The sequence below is a fragment of the Lacerta agilis genome, chromosome 5, assembly GCF_009819535.1.
Source record: "Lacerta agilis isolate rLacAgi1 chromosome 5, rLacAgi1.pri, whole genome shotgun sequence".
NCBI classification, from domain to species: Eukaryota; Metazoa; Chordata; class Lepidosauria; order Squamata; family Lacertidae; genus Lacerta; species Lacerta agilis.
The window spans coordinates 17,384,036-17,408,826 of record NC_046316.1 but is presented as its reverse complement, the minus strand read 5'-3'; the positions used below and the strand labels follow the sequence as shown (position 1 = coordinate 17,408,826).

The window sequence follows — 24,791 nt, the reverse complement described above, 5'->3', positions numbered from 1 at the left end:
ACCCGAGGAGTTAAAAGCAACAGTGTTCAAAATTATTCCTGACTGGAGGAGATCATTCTTATGTAGGTAACTATAAGTAAAACTTTTGAAAAGGGTCAAGCAGCAGTATGTGAAAGACACACGACTCCTAACCTCAACGTCCCTCTAAAATAAAAGGAATAGTCTCTGCCATTGCTGTAAATTTTGGCCCAATTCCAGACGTGGCTCTTGCCAAGGGTGTGGATAGCTGTTAAGAGTGTCACACTAGGATTGGGGAGGCCAAGATTTAACTCTTTTATTGCGCAGGATCTAATGAAGAGGTGCCAGTGCCAGTTTAAAGATGCACAGTGGGGTTGTCCCCTGCCTGTGGGGGGTGCTAGGCAAGAGAAGATAGATGACAGGAACATAGAAAAAAATGCTTAATCCAAGTGAGAACATTGGTCCATCTAGCTCACAACTGTTTACGTGAGTGGCAGCAGCTTTCTGGTTTCGGACAGGAGACATTCCAGTGCTAATGGAAGATGCTGTGAATGAACTTGGGGGTCTTCTGCATGCAGCACTGAATGCTCTACCAGGTGGCCTATGCCACTCCACCATTTGAAGCTCAGTTCCCATCTTTGTTTTATACTCAAGTTTCCAGTCCCTAACAAATTATCTGCCCACACCTATCCCGGTGCTAGGCTTTTCATAGTGGCCAGTGGGAACTATACACGTGATGCATAGAGACAACATTCCTATTTGTACCCAAGATCTGGTTTGTGGAGGAATCCTGCCTCTGAGCTATTTCATTCCATTTAACTATAATGGATGATAGCAGAGACTTCTATGGGAAGAGCACTGAGAAGCAGTATTGAGTAGAGCTGGTGGGACTTGCAACCCTCCCTCCCACTTTCCGGAAGCCTTGGCTGCCTCTGCTGACTTTAGGAACCTAGTGTGAACATACCTGGCTCAGCATTCAAGCGGCAGCTATTTAAGAACTCGGCTGTGAAATAAATATCAACGTCGCAGAAGAACATCAGGACCTCGCCTTTTTCCCAGGCTCTGGCACCCACATCTAGTCCCCGACCACGATTGAATTCCTCATTCAAAGAAACCAGGGTGTAATTATGAAAGTTAGCCTCTCTAAGAAAAAAAAGGGGGGGGACATAGGAAAAGAGTGATGTTAAAATGTTCAGTTCATGACACGTCAGCTTCAGCTGGGCAAGCTATGCTTCATACACAGCCTGGGCTCAATCTCTTTTATGGTTCCAGTTACAGGTGGGTAGTCGTGTTGGTCTACCATAGTCGAAACAAATTAGAAAATTCTTTCCAGTAGCACCTTAGAGACCAACTGAGTTTGTTGTTGGTATGAGTTTTCGTGTGCATGCACACTTCTTCAGATACATGCACACGAAAGCTCATACCAAGAACAAACTCAGTTGGTCTCTAAGGTGCTACTGGAAAGAATTTTCTATTTTGTTTCTCTTTTATGGAATAGGTTCTGCACTTATGGATGCTGCCAATTGTTGGATTCTGTCAGAAGCAAGGGCAACTAGGTGACAAATCAGAGTGTTATCTGTAGTGGCACTTGAGCTCTAGAAATCTTAATGTCTTCTTTGCAAGTCAACACCTTTTTATTTTTAGTTTCTATATTCTGCTCCAGGTAGAAAGAGTTTCTCCCAGATATGAAACAGAAATATATAGGATCAAGATGGTGGCAAGATTTCACTTCTACCACTAAATTAAATAGTTTCAAGAAAAACATGAAACACCTTGCCTGCAAAAAGTTTGCTGTAAATTACCGCTCCCCCCCACCCCAAAAAAAACAGTTTACCAAGGTAGGTGTATTTTTGAACACAGAACCATAAGCACAAATGGAAGTCTCTTAGTGCTTATCAGCATCCTGTATTGTGTCATTTAAAATCTCCTACTGGCGTAGGATATTTTTATGCTTTAGAAAAAAATTGCCACATCAGCAAATCTTGGAGCTATCACAGATTTTTGTTCAAAAAAGCTATCCAATAGTTACATGAATTCAGCGAATATAGAGAACAGTCATTGTGAACTGTTTCCCCCAGAAATGCCAAACTGGCCTCAACACTACTAGCGGTGACATCTTTTTAGAAACTGCTTAGAGACTGCTCTGGTAATAAGCAGGATACAACTATATGAAATGAAGAAACAGCTGTTTTGGGAAGCTTCTGGTAATGGCTGATTCTTTTGATTATTTCTGCTGCTGCTGAGTTTGGGGTCTTTTCCCCCTCTGTTGCCTTTTAAAAAAAAACAAAGGCTGTTTATTCTTGTGTGAGGTTTTTGCATTGATTTGTATTTGTTATGGTTTGTTGCAATGTGTCTTCTTGTAAAGGAACAGCAGGATATTAATTTTGCTAAAAAATAAATTCAGAAAAACAAATTAAAAACTTTGCTACTCACTCACTAAAATGCAAAGTGATAACATTGCATGGGCTTCTCTGAAGGTTTTCTACTCACCCCAGCCAGTCATCACAACCCTTTGCCTAATCTGGGGGAAAGCATTATACCAGCACCTCATTAAAACAAATTTAAACAGCTAATTGCTGCTTTGTTTTTCACATAATCAAAAGTTTGAACTTTTTCAACTCACCTAGCAACTGATTCTAAGATGCTCTTGACATCAGAAAGCCCCTCATGTCCAAAATATACAACTGTGAGGTGAATCCGCTTGTCCTGGTTAATGCACACTTCCCTGGAGAAGCAAAACAAGTATTTGGTATTGCAATAGCTTAACAAGGGGTTTTGTAATTTAAAATAGCAAATATCGCATACTGGATTTGTTCTATTTACAAATACATTTACCTACTGCATCCTAGAAACCAATCTGACCAAATTATTCGCTAAGTCACTGCACTATCGGGAATACTAGGCTTATAGGTGTGAAGTCCATTATAAATGAATGACAAACGGCCGCAGTTCATTCATCCTTTATGCCTTCTTCCCATTACTGCTTCTTGAGATGTGACTAGTGTTTAATCCATTGCACATCAGGTACCAAATGCTCCAGGAATCTATGGTCACATTTTGCACACTAGCCTATATTTCAGAGGCAAAAAAGCATCTCAGATTTTAAACTGAGAAGATGCTTCTCCAAACTGGAACTACCAGTGTTCTACAATACCACTAAGCATTGTAGCTGATTGGAAAATTCACTGTATTTGCCTTCTGCTGTAGAAAATGACTACATAGGATTGGTATAGGGCCTAGTTTCTGAAGCACTTACCTGAAGTTTTGCATGAACTGTGCAAAAACCTCCGTCCTTCCAGCAAGGGGAACAATAATGTTTATTATTGACCTGGAGATGTCAACAGTTTCACTCTTCACTTTCATTAGGGGCCCAAATGGACGAAACAGTGTGACATGCCTGTACTCCATATCATCTGCCTTCTTGTAGAACAGTTCATATTGTGTCCCTTTGTCTCTCTCAGTACGGTAATAACCTTAGGAACAATTTACAGGAGGAACTGATTCAGTCACAGACTTTAAACTCGGTGACAAATTCCACTGCTTCAGGAATTTACTATACATTGTGAGGATGAGTGTCAATAATATTCAGGATGGTGCTCAGCCAGGTAAATTATTACAGACAGTATGTAGAAAAACAAACAAACTCAACTGTCAAGATTGAAAATGTGAAAGGAGTTCCAGAGCACAATCTTCTCATATATAAAACCCAGATTCAACCCCTCGTAATTCCATTTAAAGTATTTCAAGTACTAAGATGAGGAAAAGACCTTAGCCAAATGCTGGACAAGCTGCTGCAAGTCACAGCAGATGGAACAATGATCTGATTCTCCAGGGCAGTTCCTTAACTATTTCTGCAACAAAAGCACCAACCCAAGTGTGTCTCCTGCTCTCAAAATGCTAGTCAAGTTGTAAATTGCACTCTGGCAGGGAGAGGGGGCAGAGAGAGTGAGAGTGAGAGAGAAAGAGAGACTGCAGTAGCCAATGTTCAAAATGAAAATCAGACTCCTGCCTTCATTATCTATTGTAGAATTTTATTGACAGATTAAGATGCTTAGTAGGTCAAGTCCTACACTAAGCAGCAGATGACTTGGCTTGACTGTGTTAAGCTGCGACTGATCCTTTTTCAAGAAGATCAATACTTTAAAATCAGCTGGCTGACTTTCATAGAACAAATTTGTACTCATTTAAGTCTAGCCTGCTTCTTGGCAACATCAGGCTCTCAAGAAAGTTTTCATTATAATTACTACCAAATACAGTTCTTATAAAAGTATCTGTTGGCAATCTTTGATTTAGCAATTGAAACAACCATTCCCAATTTCTCTTTGAAAAAGAAAAAAGATGCTACTTCTTTAGGCTTAACAAAGGCTAAGTATACATAATTCATCCAGGGGTTTGGGGGGGGCAGGGAGAGGGAGAAGCAAAAGGTGCGAAGGAACAAGTACTAGAAAGCATTATCATTTCCCCCCTCTAAATAGTTCCCATATCCTTAAAATAATCTGCCAACATTTAGAAGTACTGCACTAAAGGATGACAAATTTGGCAAACACTGACAATAAACTTGTATTGCCTCCAAAGAGCAAATATGCATTACAGAAACCAAATAGTAGCAAACTATTTCCATAGCTGGCCTCAAAAAATGCCCATTGCAAGAGGTAAATAATTTTCTCTCCATCAATTTCCTTGATAGAAAATGAACTGTGGTAGATCTAATTAAAACAAACACTATTGTCATTTGCAGAAATTTTTATAAATGCTGCTCAAAGTGAAAATTTTGAGTTAAATATTTGCTTAACTGAAAAGAATCAAAAGGGTAAGTTTAAGGGAACAAAAACAGCCTCTCTAAAATCTGTATCTATATCTATATCAGCTGCGAAGCTAGGGTGACAGTTTTGCCAAATATTTTCCAGAGAACTACTGGAAGAAAAAAGGTTTTATTTTATTTTATTTGTTTATTTATTTAAATTGTATACCACCCTACATCCGCAGAGTTCAGTGCAGTTCACAAATTAAAAATACAAGATAAAAACACAAAATACACAATAAAAGCAAGAAGGAAAAAACCTAAGAATAATTTTTCATAATAATAATTTTGTTTTTCATATCCCCTTCCCAACAGCCAGCTAGACCAACCTGCTAGATCAGGTCAATGGCCCATTCAGTCTAGCATCCTGTTCTCACAGTGACCAACCGGATGCCTGTGGGAAACACGCAAGCAGTCAATATGCACACATTCTCCAAGGCCTGTTGAAGATTATGCATATTGACCAGGAAATGTGCACTATTCCCTCTTCATGGAAGCATTATATGCACATTCTCCATGAAGCCAAGTGAATGCATGCAATGACTAGCTGTCATGCACATCAACTGTTTGACAGGGCTAGGAAAATCTGCTTTCGAAATATACCGTAATATATCGCCAGCTAAAACTTGCGATATCCTGATATATTATGATGTCGGAAAGGAGGCAGGGAGGAAGGAGGCAGTTGCCGGCCATGCAGATGATCAGCGTCACTGTGCACAGCTCCTGCTGCTTCCTGGCAACAAGGCCAGGCAGGTAGCATTGTTCGGAGTGGAGCACTTCAGCCGGGGCACCGCGTGGCACTGCAAACGCAAACACGGGGATTCCTGCTCCGAAATTCTGGAATCGCTCTTGCGATTTTAACTCTAAACAGGTTTCCAGGCAATGTATCAACACATCATCCAGGCCTACTGCTCAACTTACATTCCACTTAACACCCCTCCACACATAAACACACAGAATTTCTAATTAATAATAAACATAACAATGATGTGGCCTACACTATACAACATTAATGATTCAAAACCCAAACGGAATAAGAATAAAGGCAACACCTGTCTTTCTGTACTGGTAGTTTGAAAGTGTTAAGATACCTGAAGGCTGTTTTGCATGAACAACTTGAAGGCTGCAATACTATACAATTATCCCCTGGACTAAGTCCCACAGAAGTCCAACACACAGCTGTCAAGTAAATATGCATACCATAGGGTTGAAGGTGGGCATGAACACCCAAAGTGTGCAGAGATTGTCGGAAGATTATAATTCTCTATGAGCCAACAGAATTATCATGCCTAGCTGCTAGGGTATTAATCACCAGTCCTATGTGGATTTCCACGGATCCCGCCAAGACTAATGATGTCAAAGCTCTGCTCAGCTAGTCAGTCCACTGAGGACCAGGTTACCATGTCCCTACCAAAAATAATTTAAGAATCTGGGAATAGGCTGCTTTCAGACCTTTTAACAGACGTTTCTCAACAAATAACTTCTGGATTTCTATCTCTTGCTTTTATGCTGAAATGGCATTTGTGAAGAATAATCCAGAAACTGCTATGTTGCAAACTACCATTTGAAACTACATCCCATCTCCAATGTCTGAGCTTGCAGTTTGGCAAAGCTCATGATTTACTAATAAAGGATTGACATCACCTGAACTGGGGTTCATCTTAAGAGTCCGTTATCTGTTCCTTTCGCTAACAGACTCAAATCTGCTATTCTAACAGTATGAAGAATTTGTTTCTGCTCCTAATATTTCTTAGAAACTTATCAGCCTGCTTCAAACACAAATACAGTAACTTGAGCAATTGTCAAGACCGTCTAATTAAAAATGGCCACAATGTATGCTCGGTTCTGCTGCAATATACTATGCTAATTCATCCACTGCCATTTAAGGAATATTTATTTTTTCTACATAATCTGACTGAACAAATTTAAAATGTATATATCCAGCTTCCTGTAGAATATGTACAATGCTATCAGTTCATGGCATCCACAAAGATTCCTCAAAACAAATCGGAAATGTAAAAGCAGGCAAAAGACTACCAATATGCATGGAAAACTATCAACAGTCCAGTTATTTCCATGTTTATTTCTCAAGGTTAACAACTGTAATGTTTATATCAAACTCTTTGTACACTAAACTTGTTATGACAGAATGGCTGAATCAGCAAATAAAATAAAACTGATATGTTTTCAGGATGTATTGGTTTCCGGCTTCAACCAGGCAAGCTGCAAACTTATCAACCGGTTTATCATTTTTGAACCCACACCAAGTAACAAGGTAGTCTTGGTAATCAAGAGTATTAATCAGGGGAAATGACAATGCTAAATGGCTGTTAAAACTGAATGGGTCCAAGTGAGCAATGAACTCTTAAAATATTTTAAACCCAATAGTTTATAAACAATTTGCCAGAGAGATTGCAAACATTTCTAGGGGGAAACAAAAACATCACCCAAGACTCTTTGCAACGGAGTGGTTCACTGACTAATCCCTAGGCTATTTTTTCCATGAAGGAAACAACTACACAGGGAAATGAGTTTTGGAAAAACCAACAGCAGCAGCAATAACTCTTCCCTATCCATGATTATTTCCATCATACATTGCACTCATTTTATCTGGGTTAGTAGCTAACAGGGAAAAGCGCAAATACCTCGTCCCAATGTTTGCTTGCCTGCTCAAGCAGCAGTCTATGTTTTGCCACAAGTTCTGCCTGTACTACTGGAATTACTGAGGCCTTTCCACTGTTCAGTGTTGTTGTTGTTGTTTTTTAAATGAGGCATTTCTGGATGGGTATAGGGTGAACTCAGCAATTTTCTGGCTTTATCATATGACTTAAAAGAATGCCACTAGCCATTATTGTGAAATGGCTGGGAATCTCGGGAATTGTAACAGCCAAATTAGAAACGCTAATGTTAGACTTCAACCACTTCTTGAAATGAATAAGCAACTTTATTCTGTGACTGAGTGAAACAAATTATTTGACAACGCAACTAAAACCTGCTTATAAGTTCAAAAATCAGTAATACTGCATTCTCCTGGTGGTGATGGGGGAAATCCATAGCAATTAACTCTTGACTGGAGTCTGGGTGCATCTAGCCAAACTCTCAGAGGGTTTTGTTTTTTTCTTGTTGAGTACTTTGAGTGGTCACAGGTTAGCCTACCTGCTGCTATCGTGTTATGCATACTGGCACCATTGCATTCACAGTTACAACTCCCAAAGAACTTCAAACCCAAATTCTGTTGATAATTAATTCAATTTCTCCATATCATTAGACAGAGTCACAGTTAAGTGATAATAATTTTAATTGTGCATGGGTACTTTAACAACTGCAGCTGTCTGCTTACTGAAAATTTGAAAACCTAAATATTCTGATAAAGATGCCAATTTTGATTTTTTTTTTTAAAAAAAAAACATGCTTCAGGTTACTGTTACTTGCCGTTGTGATATATGTTTGTAATGTGCACAGTTCTTAAGAGTTACATTTGTGATTAACCCTAAAAGTGATTTTAAGTATAGAATCATAGAATTGTAGTTGTTCCACTCTTGAACAAGTCTTATTTAAAATTCTTTTTTTTTTAAGTAACAAGGCAAGAATATCAAGTGAAGCAGTTGAATTTGTCTGGAAAACTACTTCATTTGTTGATGCAAGCTAACCAGGCAACAATTTTTATGAAGTGAGCAGATATACAAGATACTGAAACCACCAAAGGGAACAAAATATTAAGAGGGGAAGATTTAGTCATTGGTTGCCATAGTTACTCAATTCTCACCAAAAAAAGTCTTCTGTTGGCTTGCCAGAAAAAGTTTAGTCAATGCTATTTCCTCATCTTATAAACTGCAGACTAACTGCCTTAAAAAAAATAGAAACGTACCGAAAAGAGGCGATGCAGCATTACTGCTGCCAGCTACTAACCTACTCTAATGATTTACTGCCCAGAGTGAATTTCCTTTAAGTGTTGCAGAATGATTCAACAGCAACTATAACCCAACAATGAAGACACTTGGCCATGAAGGGAACATGCTCACTTTGTTCTGAAGGCATTGCTCTTTAGGGAAATGCATATGTAAAAGTCTTAGTATTTACAGAGTGCTTTGTGGGTATTCAAAGCACTTCACATACATTATGCATAATTCAACAATATGCCAACATGGGCGCCTTCATGGAGCAAACAAATCATCAACACCTGAAGATCGAGATAGCAGTTCACAAAACTGCACAAGTACACATGATGACAGAGACAGATGACAGGTGCATAAAAAAGAGAAGTACTTGCCACCGTGGTGCAATTTCTTGAAAATGACAGTCTCAAGGCAATCTTAGACATGAACATTTTCAATAAGTCTTTGAAATCATTGCCATATTTTTGACCGCATTTTGGAAACAATGACACGGCATCCAAAAGAAAAAGAAAAACCTTTTTTTTCTGCCTGAAGAATTAGCAGTGAAGTGAAACCATCACTGTAAGTTTCTTAGAGCCTAAGGATAATTGACTGCAAAGATTGCTAAACAAGTGAATATTTCATGCGCCAGTCAAGGGTGGTCACAGCAGTTTTCTGCGATTGGGGCACACTGTGTACTGGTTTGAAAAACTCAACTGAGAAGTTTCAAGTACACCCAGTCTGGGATCGCTAATATGTGTTCCACCAGACTACTCTAAAAATGCTGAGTACTGCATGTAACTAATTACCCCGATTATAGGACTATACAGCAGCCTGAGAAATACTGAAGTACTGCTGCCAACTTGTGATTTAAAAAATATGTCATCTGTTACTGGACTGGTGGAAAGTGGGCAGGGGTGGGGGAAGAAGGCAAGAGTATGGAGCTGCTGTCTATGGGGGTGAGGGGGATACTTAACCCCTGCACAGTACTTCAATATTTACCTGGTTTTAATTCTATGCTGAAATCTGTCCTCCCAATTTCTCAAAGGTTTTCTTCCCCTGAGAAAAGGCTTCTATTTTTTTTTCCTGCTTCATTCCCAGGGCACTTGATAATTCCTTTAGAAGTTTGCTATGTGCAGGATTTTGAGTTTGTCTCATCGTTGCAAGGTGACCGAGGACACTGTATGGTCTTTTTATTTGCGAGTGCCTTCCCTTTTGTCCTACAAATCATTAGGTTGCCGAGAAGGGATTGTTTCCCCCTGTCTGAAAACGGTTCCCCCACTTCTGGAGCACACAGTGCTAAGCTAGATGGATCAATGCTCTGAGATGGTATGAAGCGGCCTCCTATAAATCAGATGCCAAAATACTTAATGAGTAAGCAATATATTATATACATATGCAATAACTGGCAGGGCGCACACTGGAGAAGATGCAATCCACCAGCTACTGGACAATTTCCCTGATTTTTAAACCATGATAGCCCGGGAGGGGGAACCCTCAGGTGGTTTGCTGAGCTCCTGGTAGTCCAACACATATGGCAGTGATACACCACAAGTTGTTCATGCAAAACAGAATGCTGTGACTTCAGGCCAGTCAGATTTTTTTTGGGGGGGGAGAGAATGGCACACACAAGACACACTGCCTTACCTTCTTTTCTTTTTTAAAAGAAGTATAAAGGCCAGAAATGTTTAAGCTTATGACATATTTTCATCAAGCAGGGGAGTGTGTCATTGATAGTCTCCTTTAAATAACAACAGCAATACAGATAAATCTGGAATTGTAAAAGTTGATCCAAAAATGAATAATGATTTAAGGTTTTTGTTTGTTTCGTTTCGTTTTTTAACACTCAAATGGACTACTTATGCTGGCAGCTGTCATTCCATTCTGCACCGTTCCAACTGCTTCATGCAGATTTACACCACACAAATGATCTGGTTCTAACCGTTGTTCATTTTCTTGAGCAATAATATAATGCTTCTTCTCTACACACACATGGGCATAACATGAAACACATCATGTTTCACATCCAATTCACATGATTCACATCCAATGCCCTTTTAAAATGTGAATTGTTTTTTTTCAGGGGGGGGGGGGAGCTGAAGGTATATAGGGTGGTATACAAATTTAATAAATAAATAAATAAATCACACACTAAGCCAGTAACTATTTCCTGCTTTGATAGGGTATCTGGATTTCTGTTGTAGTTATCATTGATCCTTAAATACTCAACAGAGTAAATATTACAAGAGAAGGACTGCAATGGGTGGGATTCACCTAACAAGCCCTGTTAGTAGTGGAAGACCTGTTTGAAGTCTTCCACATGCACAACAGGGATTCCACCCCCCCCCCCAAAAAAAAAAAAAATTGGCTCTGGAGGGGCAAGAATCCTGAGAACAGCACATGGGAGCAAGAGAATGGAGAACATTCTGTCTGGCAAGCCTTGCACAGACAGAATGTTAATCAAAGCATGACCCTGAATTCCACCCAATATCATTGCAGTTACCAGTAAAGAAAAGTGCATAGCTCCCATGATATCTATAAGCCAAGGCTGGTTTAGTCTGAAGGGATGAATAGGGATTAAGGGGATAGGAGTGAGCCACAGCAAAGTGCATGCCCTTACCTTGTACACACTTAGTTCCTCTATGTGGCTTGGTAATGATGCAAAGGCTACACAGGTTAAAGTAAACTGGTTATGCTTGTAAACTCACTTGGAGAACCAGTGTTGGAAGCTTCCGCAGGTAGAAAGGATATATAGGGAAATTCACACACAAGTCAAGGGCAGGGCTTACAATTTCATGGTGCCATTCCCCAAACCTGTTATTTAATGACCTACTGCAACCTTCTACACCCTCCAGATGTTTCAGACTACAACTCCTGACATCCCTGGTCATATGCAGAAAGGAATTGTAGTCCAAAGCATCTACAGACTACCTGGTTGGGGAAAGACGGTCTTCTGTCTCACAAATTCTGCCGTTTGGTTTAGACTACCATATTACGAACTAGAATTCGAAAATGCATAAAGTACCTTCTATAAAATCATTTTCATTGTAAAGCTGTCTCTCCCCTATTCCGTCATCTTCATCTTGACCATCTTCTTCATCTGGATTATTGATTACCTCGAGGCCAGCCTCAATTACTTCCACCAATTCATCTCGCTTATCTTTCCTGACAGGTTTCTCCTCTGGGTGTCGTGTTAGCCCCATTTCCAGCTGGAACACCTTCATGGAAGTAAAGCTTTCAAAAGGAACGACTCCATATTCACTAGGCAGCTTGGACCCCATGCTCACTTCAGCTTTGTCTATTTGAGAATGCAGGTATTCCAGGAGATCATTGGGTGCTTGTTCTTTGGTGCCTTGATAGCCCATGCTGTTGACTCTTGGGGTTTTCTTCTCCTGTAACAATTTTAACTTGTCACTCATTTCCTGAAGCTCCTGCTTTAACTGAGCAATTTGGCGCTTGAGGCTCATAGCTCTGGTTTGGTAATGTTCTTCCTGCTCCTGCAGGAGGGCTTGGTAGTGTTCCTTACCAAAACTCTCCCCTACAATGCCAGGAAGTGATCCATTGCCATCCGTTTGTGGAGCACATTCAAGGAGGTACATAAACAGCAACAAACTCAACAGCAAGGCAAGACCGACCAACAGCCACCGAGTTCTGGCTTGAAATATTATGCCTCTTCTAGGCATTCTTACGGCACTTAAGTTGTATTCCAACTAAAACAGCTGATGTTTTTGGTCATGTCTTGCTAGTATTTTCTGAAAGGAGCAATTGTTGGTAAGCTGAACCAAAACTATTTCTACTGATACATCCATTTGTGTTAGGCAAATAAGGGGGGGAACTTGCAACTGTTGTCTTGCTCAAGCAATACTGCAGAGATCGCAAATCCCAGTATTGCTACAACTTCCATCATTGCAAGCATTTACAGTCTAAACAGTCAGATAAAGCCCCCATTACTTTCAGGGCAATTTGTCTAAACATACGTTCTTGGAGGTGTAGTGAATTTGCTATGCTTCTGTATTCCAAGGACAAGTTGAAAACGTATCAAATTCTGATAATTATAAAGCAAAAGAATCTCGCAATTTATAGCCGTGGGGGCATTTCAAAAATATTTTTTCTCACTATCTGCGCACCCCTGTAAGAGCCATAAATATATGAGCAATAGTAATTTTCATGGGCAGTCTGCAGGATATTTTCCTCTGGTGCTTATGCTTCTCTCTCCTCCGTCTTGGAAATCTGTAATCTGAGTCAGCAAAATTAAGGGAGAGCCTAGAATTAAATGAAAAGTACACTCAGTTAGAATTACAAAACAGGCAAACATCTGGAAAACACATGAAGGCAAGTTTTAATATCCTAAAAATGTAGACATGATGAATCACAAAATTTATTTTTCTGCGACGGTCCATGACAGGGGAGGGTTGTAAACCTTCAATTCTTTCTACTGGGTTACACACCAGTGATTTCCTTCTTGTGGAAATGTCTGAAACAGACTCATCCAACAGACTAGTAAAAAACAGGGTTTTTTCCAGCTACATAAGTGGTTGTCAGAATTCTTTCCCCTGCTATTTTTGTCATTTCTGGAATGCATCATAACCAGTTTTTTTTTTTTTAATTTAAATGGCAATGTGTTAAGAAGTTAGTGAATTTAACTCCTACTTCCAATTATATTTTCTGCCACCATGCAGGAACATCTACCTTCTTCTGAAAAGGGTGCACAGAAAACCTGTAGTTTTTTTCAGGTAAAAAAAATGGACGGTCAAATATGAGGTTTAGAATTCCAAAAATATTAGAATGTGCGCTTGTATTTTGAGAGGGGCTTTATGGTTCTCAAACAACAAACTATGGGGGTTGCCTTCCAACTTGCATGACTTACATAACTGCAGGTAGGTAAAGACCAACCCTCCCACAATCCTAAAACAGTCTCAGCAGAACCTCTTAACAAAACTACCCCTATGCAAAGTGCTAAAAGCACTGTAGAGATATATTAACAATAGCTCCTCTGCAATTGTCAAATGCCTATCTCCGAGTCCGAAGACCTGTCAGAGTATTAAGGCCTTTTCACCAGGAAGAGTGTTTTGGGCGTAGGGAAGAGTCAAATAAAATTATAAATTAGTATCTACATGTATACTGAAGTGACTAACACCAGGTGTATCTTCAAGTCACTGACTAGAGTCCAGATGTGGTGAATCAAGATGCAAGAAACAAAACACATCATTATGTACCAAACAAGGAGAAAAGTATCACACTCTCACACACACACAAACCCAGCTTCCAATCTCTATGGGCTGCATCTAACTAATCAGTTCTGCTAGTCCAAGGACTTTAAAACATATTTATTATAACAAGTTTAAGGGGGAGTGAAAGAAGACAGAGCAGATTTAGGGGTCATGTAGAGAAATTCCAAATTTTGGGAGAAGGAATGCAGCAGCAGGGCTTAAACCCACTTTCAAATATTTAACCAAAAAAAAATTTCTGTTCAGAACATTCTTAGTCTGCTAAGGCATAAGTATTCATGAAAATCAGATTTTGTTCTGGAATAGATTTATTTAAGGCATGTAAGTCTGAAATTGTATGCATTACCACTAGTTAACTGAAGGCTGTAAAATATTCATATCCGAGTAGAATGAACAGAAACAAGCAAGCTCAGTCCATTTAAACCTCAAGCACAGACTAGGCTAACAATAGCAACGTAGAAACAATCCATTGACTTTCTGCGGAAACCATCGCAGCATAAGTTTGCTTTCTTGACCATGAGAGAACATCCTTTTGACAACAGCATTCTGCTTATTGACATATAAGAACAGCGAAAGAACACAGCATTGTTTAACCAGTCACTTCTACCTTCAAACACACTTCACAGTTGAGAAGCAAGTATCCCTTTCCTCGAAGAATAAGGCTGGCAGCCATCATCTAACAAACTGAATACTGTACTTTGGCAGATTACACAGATGCAATAGCACTGTAAACCAATACGCATTGTAAACCTAGCAGCTCAAGGGACAGATCCAGTACCCAAAGGATCTTTTATCAGGCTCTCAGCTGAGGCTGATTCTTCTTATGAGACCTACTCTAAGCACACAAAGACCCAGACAGCTCACCAGTTATGCCCAAGACTCAGCTCTTTGATGTCCCAAGTTTTAAACCAGCATCCCCTGATGGCCTGTTATGGGCATTTTATTAGTACAATTCCCACAAAATGCAAGACAAAAAAATGGCAACTACTTATGGCTAAGATAACCACTTCTTGTAAAAGAATCTCACATACTCTAAAGCAAAGGTAAGCCAGACAAAATTAATAATGGCTTCTGTTAGACAGCCAAACACTTCTATCATAATACTGGTGCGATTGAATATTTCCTTCTGATACATATGGAAACTTCATTTCCCAAAACTATCTTAAGGTTTTTTTGTAGGCTACGAAATGGTCCTTTGGCTTCATCGTTCTGTGGTTATCTGACTCAGTTCAAGATCATCAGCAATTTTACCTCCAAGAGAAAAATGTTCCCAGACTTTTCCTTGATTTTGCCATTTGGAAAGTGATGCATTTTTTCAAGCAAAATTCTTATTCTACTCACAGGAAATGTTAGCCTTCATGAATCTTCATGGGACCTACTAGAAAAGCTTTCAGACTCCCTCCCCCAATCCGCTATGGGCTTGAGATCACTGGTTTATTCATCATATATTTTGCAAAGTCATCTGGTAAGGGTGAGTTGGTACAGTATTCGGAATCATACTGCCTCCAACAATGAATGCAGAGCATAGAATTCATTATTTCTGTTCTTTTAAAGGTGGCAAGTGTGGTTATGAAGATAATGAACAGGCCACAGGTTAAACGGAGTCTGTCCTAATTTGACATGAAGCTATATCACTTCATCCTTCCCTACTGCACTGACTGAACCTCCTTTCAAATGCCTTAACAACTTATCCTCTGCTACTATTCCAGCAACCCTCACTTTATTAACTATGAATCCGCAGTAAACTTTGTAAACAGTAAACATCTTTGCCAAGACCCACTAATAGTGGTCATGACATGAGACTTAAAAATAAATTCAAGACTCAGCTGAACACACACACCCAAAAAATGTTTGCCTTCATAAATGGCTGTTTGCTGCTTTCACTGCTTCATTCACTGCTCTAGCCTTGTCCCCTTCTAATCAACCATTGCTAGGGGCTTGTAATACTGTTATGCCTCTGCCATTGAGTGAAACTAAATAATTCACTCTTGATACAGAAGCACAGCAAAATAAGCCATCCCAAAGAGGTGCCAGGAATGCACACAGAAGCACAGCGGGTGGGTGCCCCCAGACAGCATGGAGTTTGTACCATCACAGAATAAGATTTTTACTTGAGAAAAATAATGCCTCAGCTATGAGAAGTTTTAAAAAAGCTTCATCTTGCCTACTCCAACACTGGGCCCATTTTTTTCAATCAACCGCAGCAGAATGTAGGTTTTTGGGAGCTGGCAGCTACATGTTCAATTATCCCCAAGAACAAGCCAACATACACTCTCCATTCATAGAAAAGTAGGTTTGTTAGGAGAGAGACCCCAGTGAAAGCCTTCCTGAACAGAAACGTCTTCAGTAGACACCTAAGCATCATCTTGCTAGGTGCCTTTCTAGTTTTGGCTGGTAAATAATACCAGAAGGCTGGAGCTACAACATTGAAAATCCAGTTTCCAGGACAGGCTAAGTGCACCTCGGGGGCATATAGTTGCTCCCAGCAGTACGCCATCTGAGGAGCACAGCAAAAGGGCACTGGGTGTCAATCAGCCAAAGGCCTGGTTAAGGAGAAACACTTTTGCCTGGTGCCTAAAGGTGTATAATGAAGGCACCAAGTGAACCTCCCTGGGGAGAGCATTCCAGAAACAGAGAGCCATTATAACCAGTGCAGCCTTTCCAGCAAAGCTGTTATTTGGTGTTGTTAGGATACCCGAATCAACAAATTAGCTGCTGCATTCTGTACCACCTGGATCTTCTAGGTAAAGCCCAAGGGAAGCCCCACATAGAGCACATTGCAGTAGTCCAGTCTTGAAGTTACCAATGCCAAGCTCACAGTAGCCAACCCTACCTTATTCATGCCATAGCAAGACAGTACACACAAAGTCTGCAATGGGAGCAGGTGTTGATTAAGCAGCCATGCTGTATCACACTCCATAGTGCCATATAACTCTATTCGAAACACTAAATTTTATTATCTGAAACAAAAATTTGAAGATCTTAAAACACAGTTTTTCAATTCCAATAGAATTCAGCTATGATTAGCAGGGGTCGGAATTTTTTTTCAGCAGGGGGCTGGTCTATTGTCCCTCAGACCTTGTGGGGGTCCGCACTATATTTTGGGGAAAAAAAGAAAAAAAGAACGAATTCCTATGCCTCACAAATAACCCAAAGATGCATTTTAAATAAAAGCAGACATTCTACTAATGTAAGAACACCAGACAGGCCCCACAAATAACCCAGAGATCCATTTTAAATAAAAGGACACATTCTACTCATGCAAAAACATGCTGATTCCCGGCCTGTCTGCGGGCCGGATTTCGAAGGTGATTGGGCCAGATCCGGCCCCTGGGCCTTAGTTTGCCTACCCATGGATTAGTGCATCAGCTGCGATTCCCCACCCCCTGGGAGAGAGAAAACCTGTTGACCATTATCCATGGCGTGGTAACCTCTAGATGACTAGTTTGACTAGATTGGCCAACTACATGGGCTGCCTTTGAAGACTTCACAGAAGCACCTGTTGCATTTTGAACTGGCATTGCCCTTTACAAAGTTTCTCCCACGTAGTTAAACAGCGACATTTGTTGCTGGTCCATTTTCAGGCGCAATTCAAAGCACAAGTTGTTACGTACAAGAGGGGGCTGACTTCAACCACATGTTCCTGTCTGACCATTAGTCATTGTCAGATGCTCACTTACACAAGCCCCTCTGTCATCAGAAGAGTAGTTTTCAAATACGATTCCAACATCAGTGAAATACTTTGTTATTTGTCCAGGCATTCCAGTATGGTAACCAGCTGGTTTCACTGTTTCTCAGTCTTCTGCTGAGTTTTATCATCTGCTCTTGGCCTGCTGCTTTCTACTTCCATTGTTTTAATCTGTATTTTTACTGCATTTGTTCACATTGTATTAAGGTGTGTGCCTGCCTGAGAGCCTAGTGCTCATGCCTATTGCCTATATATGTGCCAAATAAATGAGGCCTAATCCAGAGGGCATTGAACAGGGTGGAGGTGCCCCTCTGCTCACAGAGATGAGTTTTGGTAGCAAGACACACCTGGGGGGGAGGCCCTCACTAAGCCCACTGAATGCTTGGTGAGCACAGGTGGGTTTTCTGGTGGGAGGACCTGAAATGGGGTGTTCTGGGGCCAGCCTTGGACCTGCTTGGTTTCAGTTTGGAGGATTTTGAAGACACAGATTCCACCTGTTCAAAAAAGGAAAACATCATCCTACTACTACCTTTGGAAATGATGGACAATCTGTCACTTCAACCTTCCCATCATGCAAATTTAGGGCTATTCTGCCTATAAGCTAGGGGAGGAAAGAGTTTTCAGAAAGCCACCATGTTTAAACACCCTTCTTCCCCTACGCCACTCTTCTCATCCAGCGCAGTAGCGTGAGGGGCAATAAGCTGCAACTACAAGGAAACTGAACATTTTTTTTCTCTTCTTCAATTGCAGTCACCCTCAAGAAGGGGAAACCTGTGAGACGAGGAGTAGAATCAAATTGCAACAGAGCAGGTTTTAAAATCCTCTCTCAACCTCATGCCCATCACAGATGGGACGGTAGACTTTTTTCTCTACCTGTGTCACTATTATTTTTATACAGTTAAGGCTCACCTGCCCCAAGCCTGTGTGGATAAGATGGAAATCGGTTTAGTTATGAAACATTTGAGGTCAGACTGCAGACCTCAGTTTTTCAACATATAAACTGACTGTAAAGACTTTTTCAGTATTATGTACATGTATGTCTCATTAAGCCCTTTGCACAAATGGCTCATTAAGCCCTTTGCACAAATGGCTACTCCTATCACTCAGTTGCATTAAATTAATTTCTTAAAAAATAGCACCAAACGCCAAGAATACTTCACCATCATCATTATCTGCACACAAAGTCATTACTTTATATACAATAGTATGATATTTGACATCTGTGCTGCAACATTACCCTGGAGCAGTCATCTCCAGAACACCTAACTCAGGGGTCAGCAACCTTTTTCAGCCGTGGGCCGGTTCACCGTCCCTCAGACCATGTGGTGGGCCGGACTATATTTTGAAGAAAAATATAATGAACGAATTCCTATGCCCCACAAATAACCCAGAGATGCATTTTAAATAAAAGCACACCATTCTGCTCATGTAAAAACATCAGACAGGCCCCACAAATAACCCAGAGATGCATTTTAAATAAAAGGACACATTCTACTCATGTAAAAACACGCTGATTCCCGGACTGCGGGCCAGATTGAGAAGGCGATTGGGCCGCATCCAGCCCCCGGGCCTTAGGTTGCCTACCCCTGACCTAACTCCTTCAGGGTCGGGACCGAAATATAAAATGCAATTAGAAGATCAGCAGATTTTAAAGTAGCAAAGAAAATAACAGCACTTCCAGGTTATTTTACAGCAGTGCAGTTAAAAGCTACACCGAGATTAGGACACATCAATGCAACAAAATTTCCACAGTCAAGAACTGTTGAATTACTCAACATTCAGCTAGTCAAATAGTTCCGACATTGTATCTAACTCGTTCACATTGCAAGTGTCTAGCATTTCACACAGAGTGTTGCAGCAGAGACTTCAACAGTCATACAATATGACATGAAAACAAAACTTGAGTTCTCCTACTTGTCTTTTTAGATTCTCAGCCATAAAGCAGCCTTAATCTTTGTTGCAGCAAACTTTCTTTGAATATATCCATGAGAGGTAAACTAAGAAAAGTAGGAGTGTTTCTATTGTCAATACTGGAGTACCCAAGAGCAATTAGAAAAAATAATGATATTTTAAGTTAAAAGTTAACACATTTGCCATAAATACATGGAAGATTCTTTGTGAAATTAACATACAGTAAATGAAAGCACATGCAGTTTCTATTAAACAGCAATGCGCAACCCCACACATATATCTCTAGAAATAGTATCTTTTATTCACCATGTCAGTAAATTGAATTTTCTTACTTTTACGTGCAGCATAGGTAACTACTGTACTGAATACTATTTGCAAATGAATACTTGGAGCTGGCATAGGAACAACTGTCTTTAGCTTTTAACCATGGTTGAGGGGTCAGAAGTGGGACACAGAATGACAAATTTTCGTTCCGCTTACAAGAAAGATTGTGCTGTTGTTAACCATGGTTTGGGACACACATGCATTGATGTGAACCATGGCTGGATATGGTTCAGTTCATGGAAGCAAAATGCAACTGGCACCCGGCTACTTTCAAATGCTGGACAGCAACCAGGGCAAATTATTCTGTCTAAAGCAAAAAAAAAGAGCGGTGTGTGTGTGTGTGTGAAAAACAGTACACCTAACCAACGAGAAATTTGATTACCTTAGCTACCAGAGCTCCCCTGTAACTCTGTGGCACAATGAATCACTGTGTAGCTGTAAACCAGAAGTTGGTGGTTCGAGCCCACCCAGCGCAAGATTCCTGCATTGCAGGGGATTGGACTAGATGAACATTGGGATCCAACTCTGTATTTCTATGATTCTACGGACAGATGGGATGCAGGTGGCACTGTGGTCTAAACCACAGAGCCTAGGGCTTGCCGATCAGAAGGTCAGCAGTTTGAATCCCCGCAATAGGGTGAAAGCTCCCGTTGCTCGGTCCCTGCTCCTGCCCACCTAGCAGTTCGAAAGCATGTGAAAGTGCAAGTAGATAAATAGGTACCACTCTGGCGGGAAGGTAAACGGCATTTCCGTGCGCTGCTCTGGTTCAACAGAAGCGGCTTAGTCATGCTGGCCACATGACCTGGAAGCTGTACGCCAGCTCCCTCGACCAATAAAGCGAGATGAGTGCCGCAACCCCAAAGTCGTCCACGACTGGACCTAACAGTTAGGGGTCCCTTTACCTTTTCATGGTCTTTAAAGGTGCTTATAGTTTACATGCATAGGCTTGAAGCACACAATCCAGTCCCTTAACTATAATCAAAAGACAAACACGAATACCTGATCACTCTAAGCACTTTCCTTCCCATTCCAGCAGTGCAACAGAGGCTTTATGTGAGAAAGAATGATAGCCAAGATTTTGGCTCTCTTTACAAAGCAACAGTTTCCATGCCCACACGATTTCAAGTGACCAGCTTTCTATGCAACTTTTTCCCCAGTAATTTTTTCTTCAACCAAAGCAAGGACAGATGGGAACAAATATTTAACCCACCCTAAGAGTAGACATCTGCCAGTTGTACTGATGATTTCATGAACATATTTTCCTTAACCAAATGAGATCACCAATATGTTTTAAAAGAAACAGGAAAATTGTGACATGGTGCTTCATATGGTGTAGAACAGGGGTCCTCAAACTTTTTATACAGGGGGCCAGTTCACTGTCCCTCAGACACTGTTGGGGGCCAGACTATAGTTTGAAAAAAATATGAACAAATTCCTATGTACACTGCACATACAGTGGTACCTCTACTTACACGCACCTCTGGTTATGTATCCTTTGGAATAATAATGCGGCAAACCTGGAAGTATTTTTCCAGGTTTTGCCACACACGCATGCGCAGAACCGCTCTACCACACCGTGCACATGCACAGAACAAGCACCTCCGGTTGAGAAAACCTCGGAATCCGACCAGAGCTCTGGAACAGATCTCATTTCAGAATACCAAGGAGCCTTCTGGAACGCCGGGGATGGAATTGTTGCTACTTTTCGCTGCTTCCCTTTTTGTGTGCGCCAAGCATTCGCTTAGAGCCTCTCCGCGGGAAAAGGAAAAGGGGTGGACGCGGTGGGTTCTGTATTTGCCGGGTGGGCCTGGTTCAGGACTCAGGCAGACCAGATCTGGCCCGCAGACCATAGTTTGAGGACCCCTGGTGTAGAATCTAGGTATGAATACTCTCTAAAGCACCAGAAATCTGTGTTTTGTGATGATTCTGCATATTTTAAATATGTTTTTTTTAAAAAGGGGGAAAAAGAATGCAGCCTAAAGCCAAGAACCACAATTCATATCTGGTGTTCTCTTTTAGTTTGTGCCAGATAAGACCAGCAAGACTCATGCAGGGCTAATAGATACCCTTGGTTTCATAACTTCCCACATATCCTATGGTTTAGTTCCATCTCTGATGAGATAGTCAGACATTACAAAAGAATGAATCAACATGCTTTAACTTTTTTTTCTGCCTAGAACCAAGAAAAGAAGGGATGTGGGTCAGGGGAGCAATCGTAATCCAGACATCAGTCACTATGGGATCACTACATTTGAACAGGGGCAATGGGACACCGGAACTGATTTGCCCCCCTCCAATGACATGTACCAAGATCTGGATGCACTCTTAAGTAGCTATGCTACATAAGGGTTCTTCTATCTGGAAAAGCACCAAAGGGTTGAATCTCAAGTGAGTACCAACTTCACCTCACCATTCCTACGGTAAACACCAATATAATTTAATTCAACTGGTGCCAGATGATTTCAGCACTGTGTCACAACAATGCAAGTTGGCTTTGCTTAAGGCTACAGCAATTCATGCACTTCTCACCTCCCATGATACTGAAACATCCTGCCAATTTACTGTGTGCTTTCCCAATATGACATGTTTTAATGTTAAACTTGCAACCACCCTGTAAAATTAGGTCAGTACTATCTCTGTATTCCAGAGAAAGTGGCTGTGACTTGCTTGAGGCTACGAGTTCATGGCAGAGGCAAAATATGAAACAGAGACTTACTGATTCATGGTTCAGCTTCGTAGCCATGACCAGTTCTGTAACACAGTTTGGAACACCTCAGTTGGTTCTTCTCTCAAACTTGAAAGAGGAGCATCCAACAAAATAAAATGAAAGGAGTAATTTATCTACTTGCTCCTCTGCACCAGGAATGGGGAATCCTTCGAAGATGTTGCTGGACTATACCTCCCATCCCTGACCATTGGTCATGCTGGCTGGGCTAATGAAAATTCAAGTCCAGCAACATGTAAAGGTCTACCAGTTCTGCATACCATTAATTTTTTTTTTACAGGAAATATGAGTGATCGATTGTCGCTAGTAAAAAAAAATCCCTCAGTTCATTAACAGAGCACCCATCTTGAGAGAAACACATGCTAAATACTGTCTAGCACACCATCCACTTACCACCCACAGCCTTCCAGACTGCATGGGATAAACCACTGCTTACAAAACAGCTTACTCTGTAAGGGAACTGAATAAATAATGAGTTTTCCCTCTTTCTGTATCTAAATGAGAAGAGATATCTGAAGAAAAGAACAGGCACAAAATAGAGGGAACTAAGTTATAAATTTACGGGTGGAAGGGAGAGAACACACACCACAATGCAACAGAGAGAAACACGGCCCAGAGTTATTGCATGTGGACTGCTCGTCTTGCAACACATTTTAACTATCCTTTTGCCTATGAAACTACTATGACAGAAACAGATCTCCACTGCATGCTTTTGCACATGGAGGAAAAATTCTGGTTGCAACTGAAGCAGCTATAGGACAACTTGCAAGAGTGGAGTGTGATTTTACGCAGTTGTTTGAAGAAAACAGACTAGGAAAAGCGTGTCCGGGAAAGATAAGGCACAGATAAGAAATGCAATTGTGATTAATAGGAATAAGGGGGACAACCGAAGAATCTTGCACATAGAATCATAGAATTGGAAGGGACCCTGAGGGTCATCTAGTTCAACCCCCTGCAATGCAGGAATATGCAGCTGTCCTGTACAGGGATTGAACCTGCAACCATGGCAATATCAGCACCATGCTCTAACCCACTGATCCATCCAGGCTATCTTCTATCATTTCAACTTAGTCTAACCTATATAAATTTATTCGGAATAACCACCAGCCTTGATGCTATATAGCCTACTGACAAACCAGTAATTCGTATGACAGAAACCCTATTCCCCAAGATATGTAAGCTCTGGAAAGGTGGAGTGGGGGGAATGTTGCCTTCCACCACTCTAACGAAACTGCACGAATGGGGAGTTACAAGGCTTCACCCGATTTGCATTCAGAGATCTTCGGCTTGGCGTCCTGAAGCCCCGAGAGGATTTTTGAGGAAGGAAGAATAAAAGGTTCTTCTGTAAAGGGGCGGCGGGAGGAGAGAAAGGGTTAAGATACGGCGAGGCGGAGGGTTTATTTAAGAAAAAGACACACACACGCAGGTGTGTAGGTAGGTATCCAAGAATTGTTACCCATCCTGCACACACATCACCGGGGGTGGGCGAGCGGGCACAACAACGAGCCGAGGTGGGCGAGATGTTTTCGTTACGTGCGCAAAGGACTTTGGACTGGACCTGCTCTGGCGAGCCTAGGTTCGGGTGTCATGGAGGGGCTGGGGGTGGGTCGGCGGGCGGCAATCGTGGCACCGGGAGCGAATAAAGGGGTGGGAGAACCTGCTTGGGGCAGATGCGCCGAAGCCACGGGGAGGCTGAGAAAGGGGGTAAGAAAGGCCGGCGAACGTGGCCCGCGCGCCCCGCTAGACTCACCCCAAAACGGAGCCCCTCCTGCTGCTGCTGCTACTGCTTCTTTCTGGGCTCCACGAGCAGCTCTCTTGCTGCTGCTGCTGGACTGCAGGCTGCGCCGCGCAGCAGCGGCCCCACTTCCTGTGAGCGAGCGAGGAAATGAGGCGGAGGAGGCGGCATCGGCGCGCCTCAGCCACTACTCTCCTCCCGGCCGCGGCAGCCCCTTAAAGCGATAGGCACCGGCGGGAGGGGAGGGTGGCTGCTGCTGCCGCTGCCGCTGCCACTTCGCTTTCCTTCTGTCCATGCTACCCTTGCTGGCAGAGGGGTGAGCCTTCTGAGGGCGAGGCCAGCCGCCCTCCCGCGGCCACAGGGGCAGGCGCCCTAACCCCCACCGACGGGTCTCCCCTCCTCTCTACGCCACCCTACGGGGACCCCAGCAGCTGACGCGGACAAAGCCCCCCCCCAGCTGCGTTTTCAACTCCCTGCGCGCGCGCGCATGCATAAAGGCGCTTCGCCTCACAACGCAAAAAATTACCTCACAATTCGCGCGCGTCC

At 41.7% G+C, this 24,791-nt stretch overlaps 1 protein-coding gene across 2 annotated transcripts in view; it reads right to left on the bottom strand.

Annotated features, from left to right (window-relative positions):
- Positions 1 to 24,791, bottom strand: part of CSGALNACT2 (chondroitin sulfate N-acetylgalactosaminyltransferase 2) — a 31,145-nt gene extending 6,354 nt beyond the window's left edge. Inside the window, exons 1-5 of one of the 2 annotated variants that reach the window (XM_033148742.1) lie at positions 24,772 to 24,791; positions 11,660 to 12,897; positions 3,215 to 3,431; positions 2,582 to 2,683; positions 923 to 1,101 (exon numbers count right to left, since the gene is read on the bottom strand). In XM_033148742.1, coding sequence (XP_033004633.1) covers positions 923 to 1,101; positions 2,582 to 2,683; positions 3,215 to 3,431; positions 11,660 to 12,317 — 1,156 coding nt within the window. In that variant the 5' untranslated portion in view covers positions 12,318 to 12,897; positions 24,772 to 24,791. Of the gene's footprint in view, positions 1 to 922; positions 1,102 to 2,581; positions 2,684 to 3,214; positions 3,432 to 11,659; positions 12,898 to 24,260; positions 24,298 to 24,771 lie in introns of those variants that run through there. The other variant, XM_033148741.1, reaches the window with a different exon arrangement.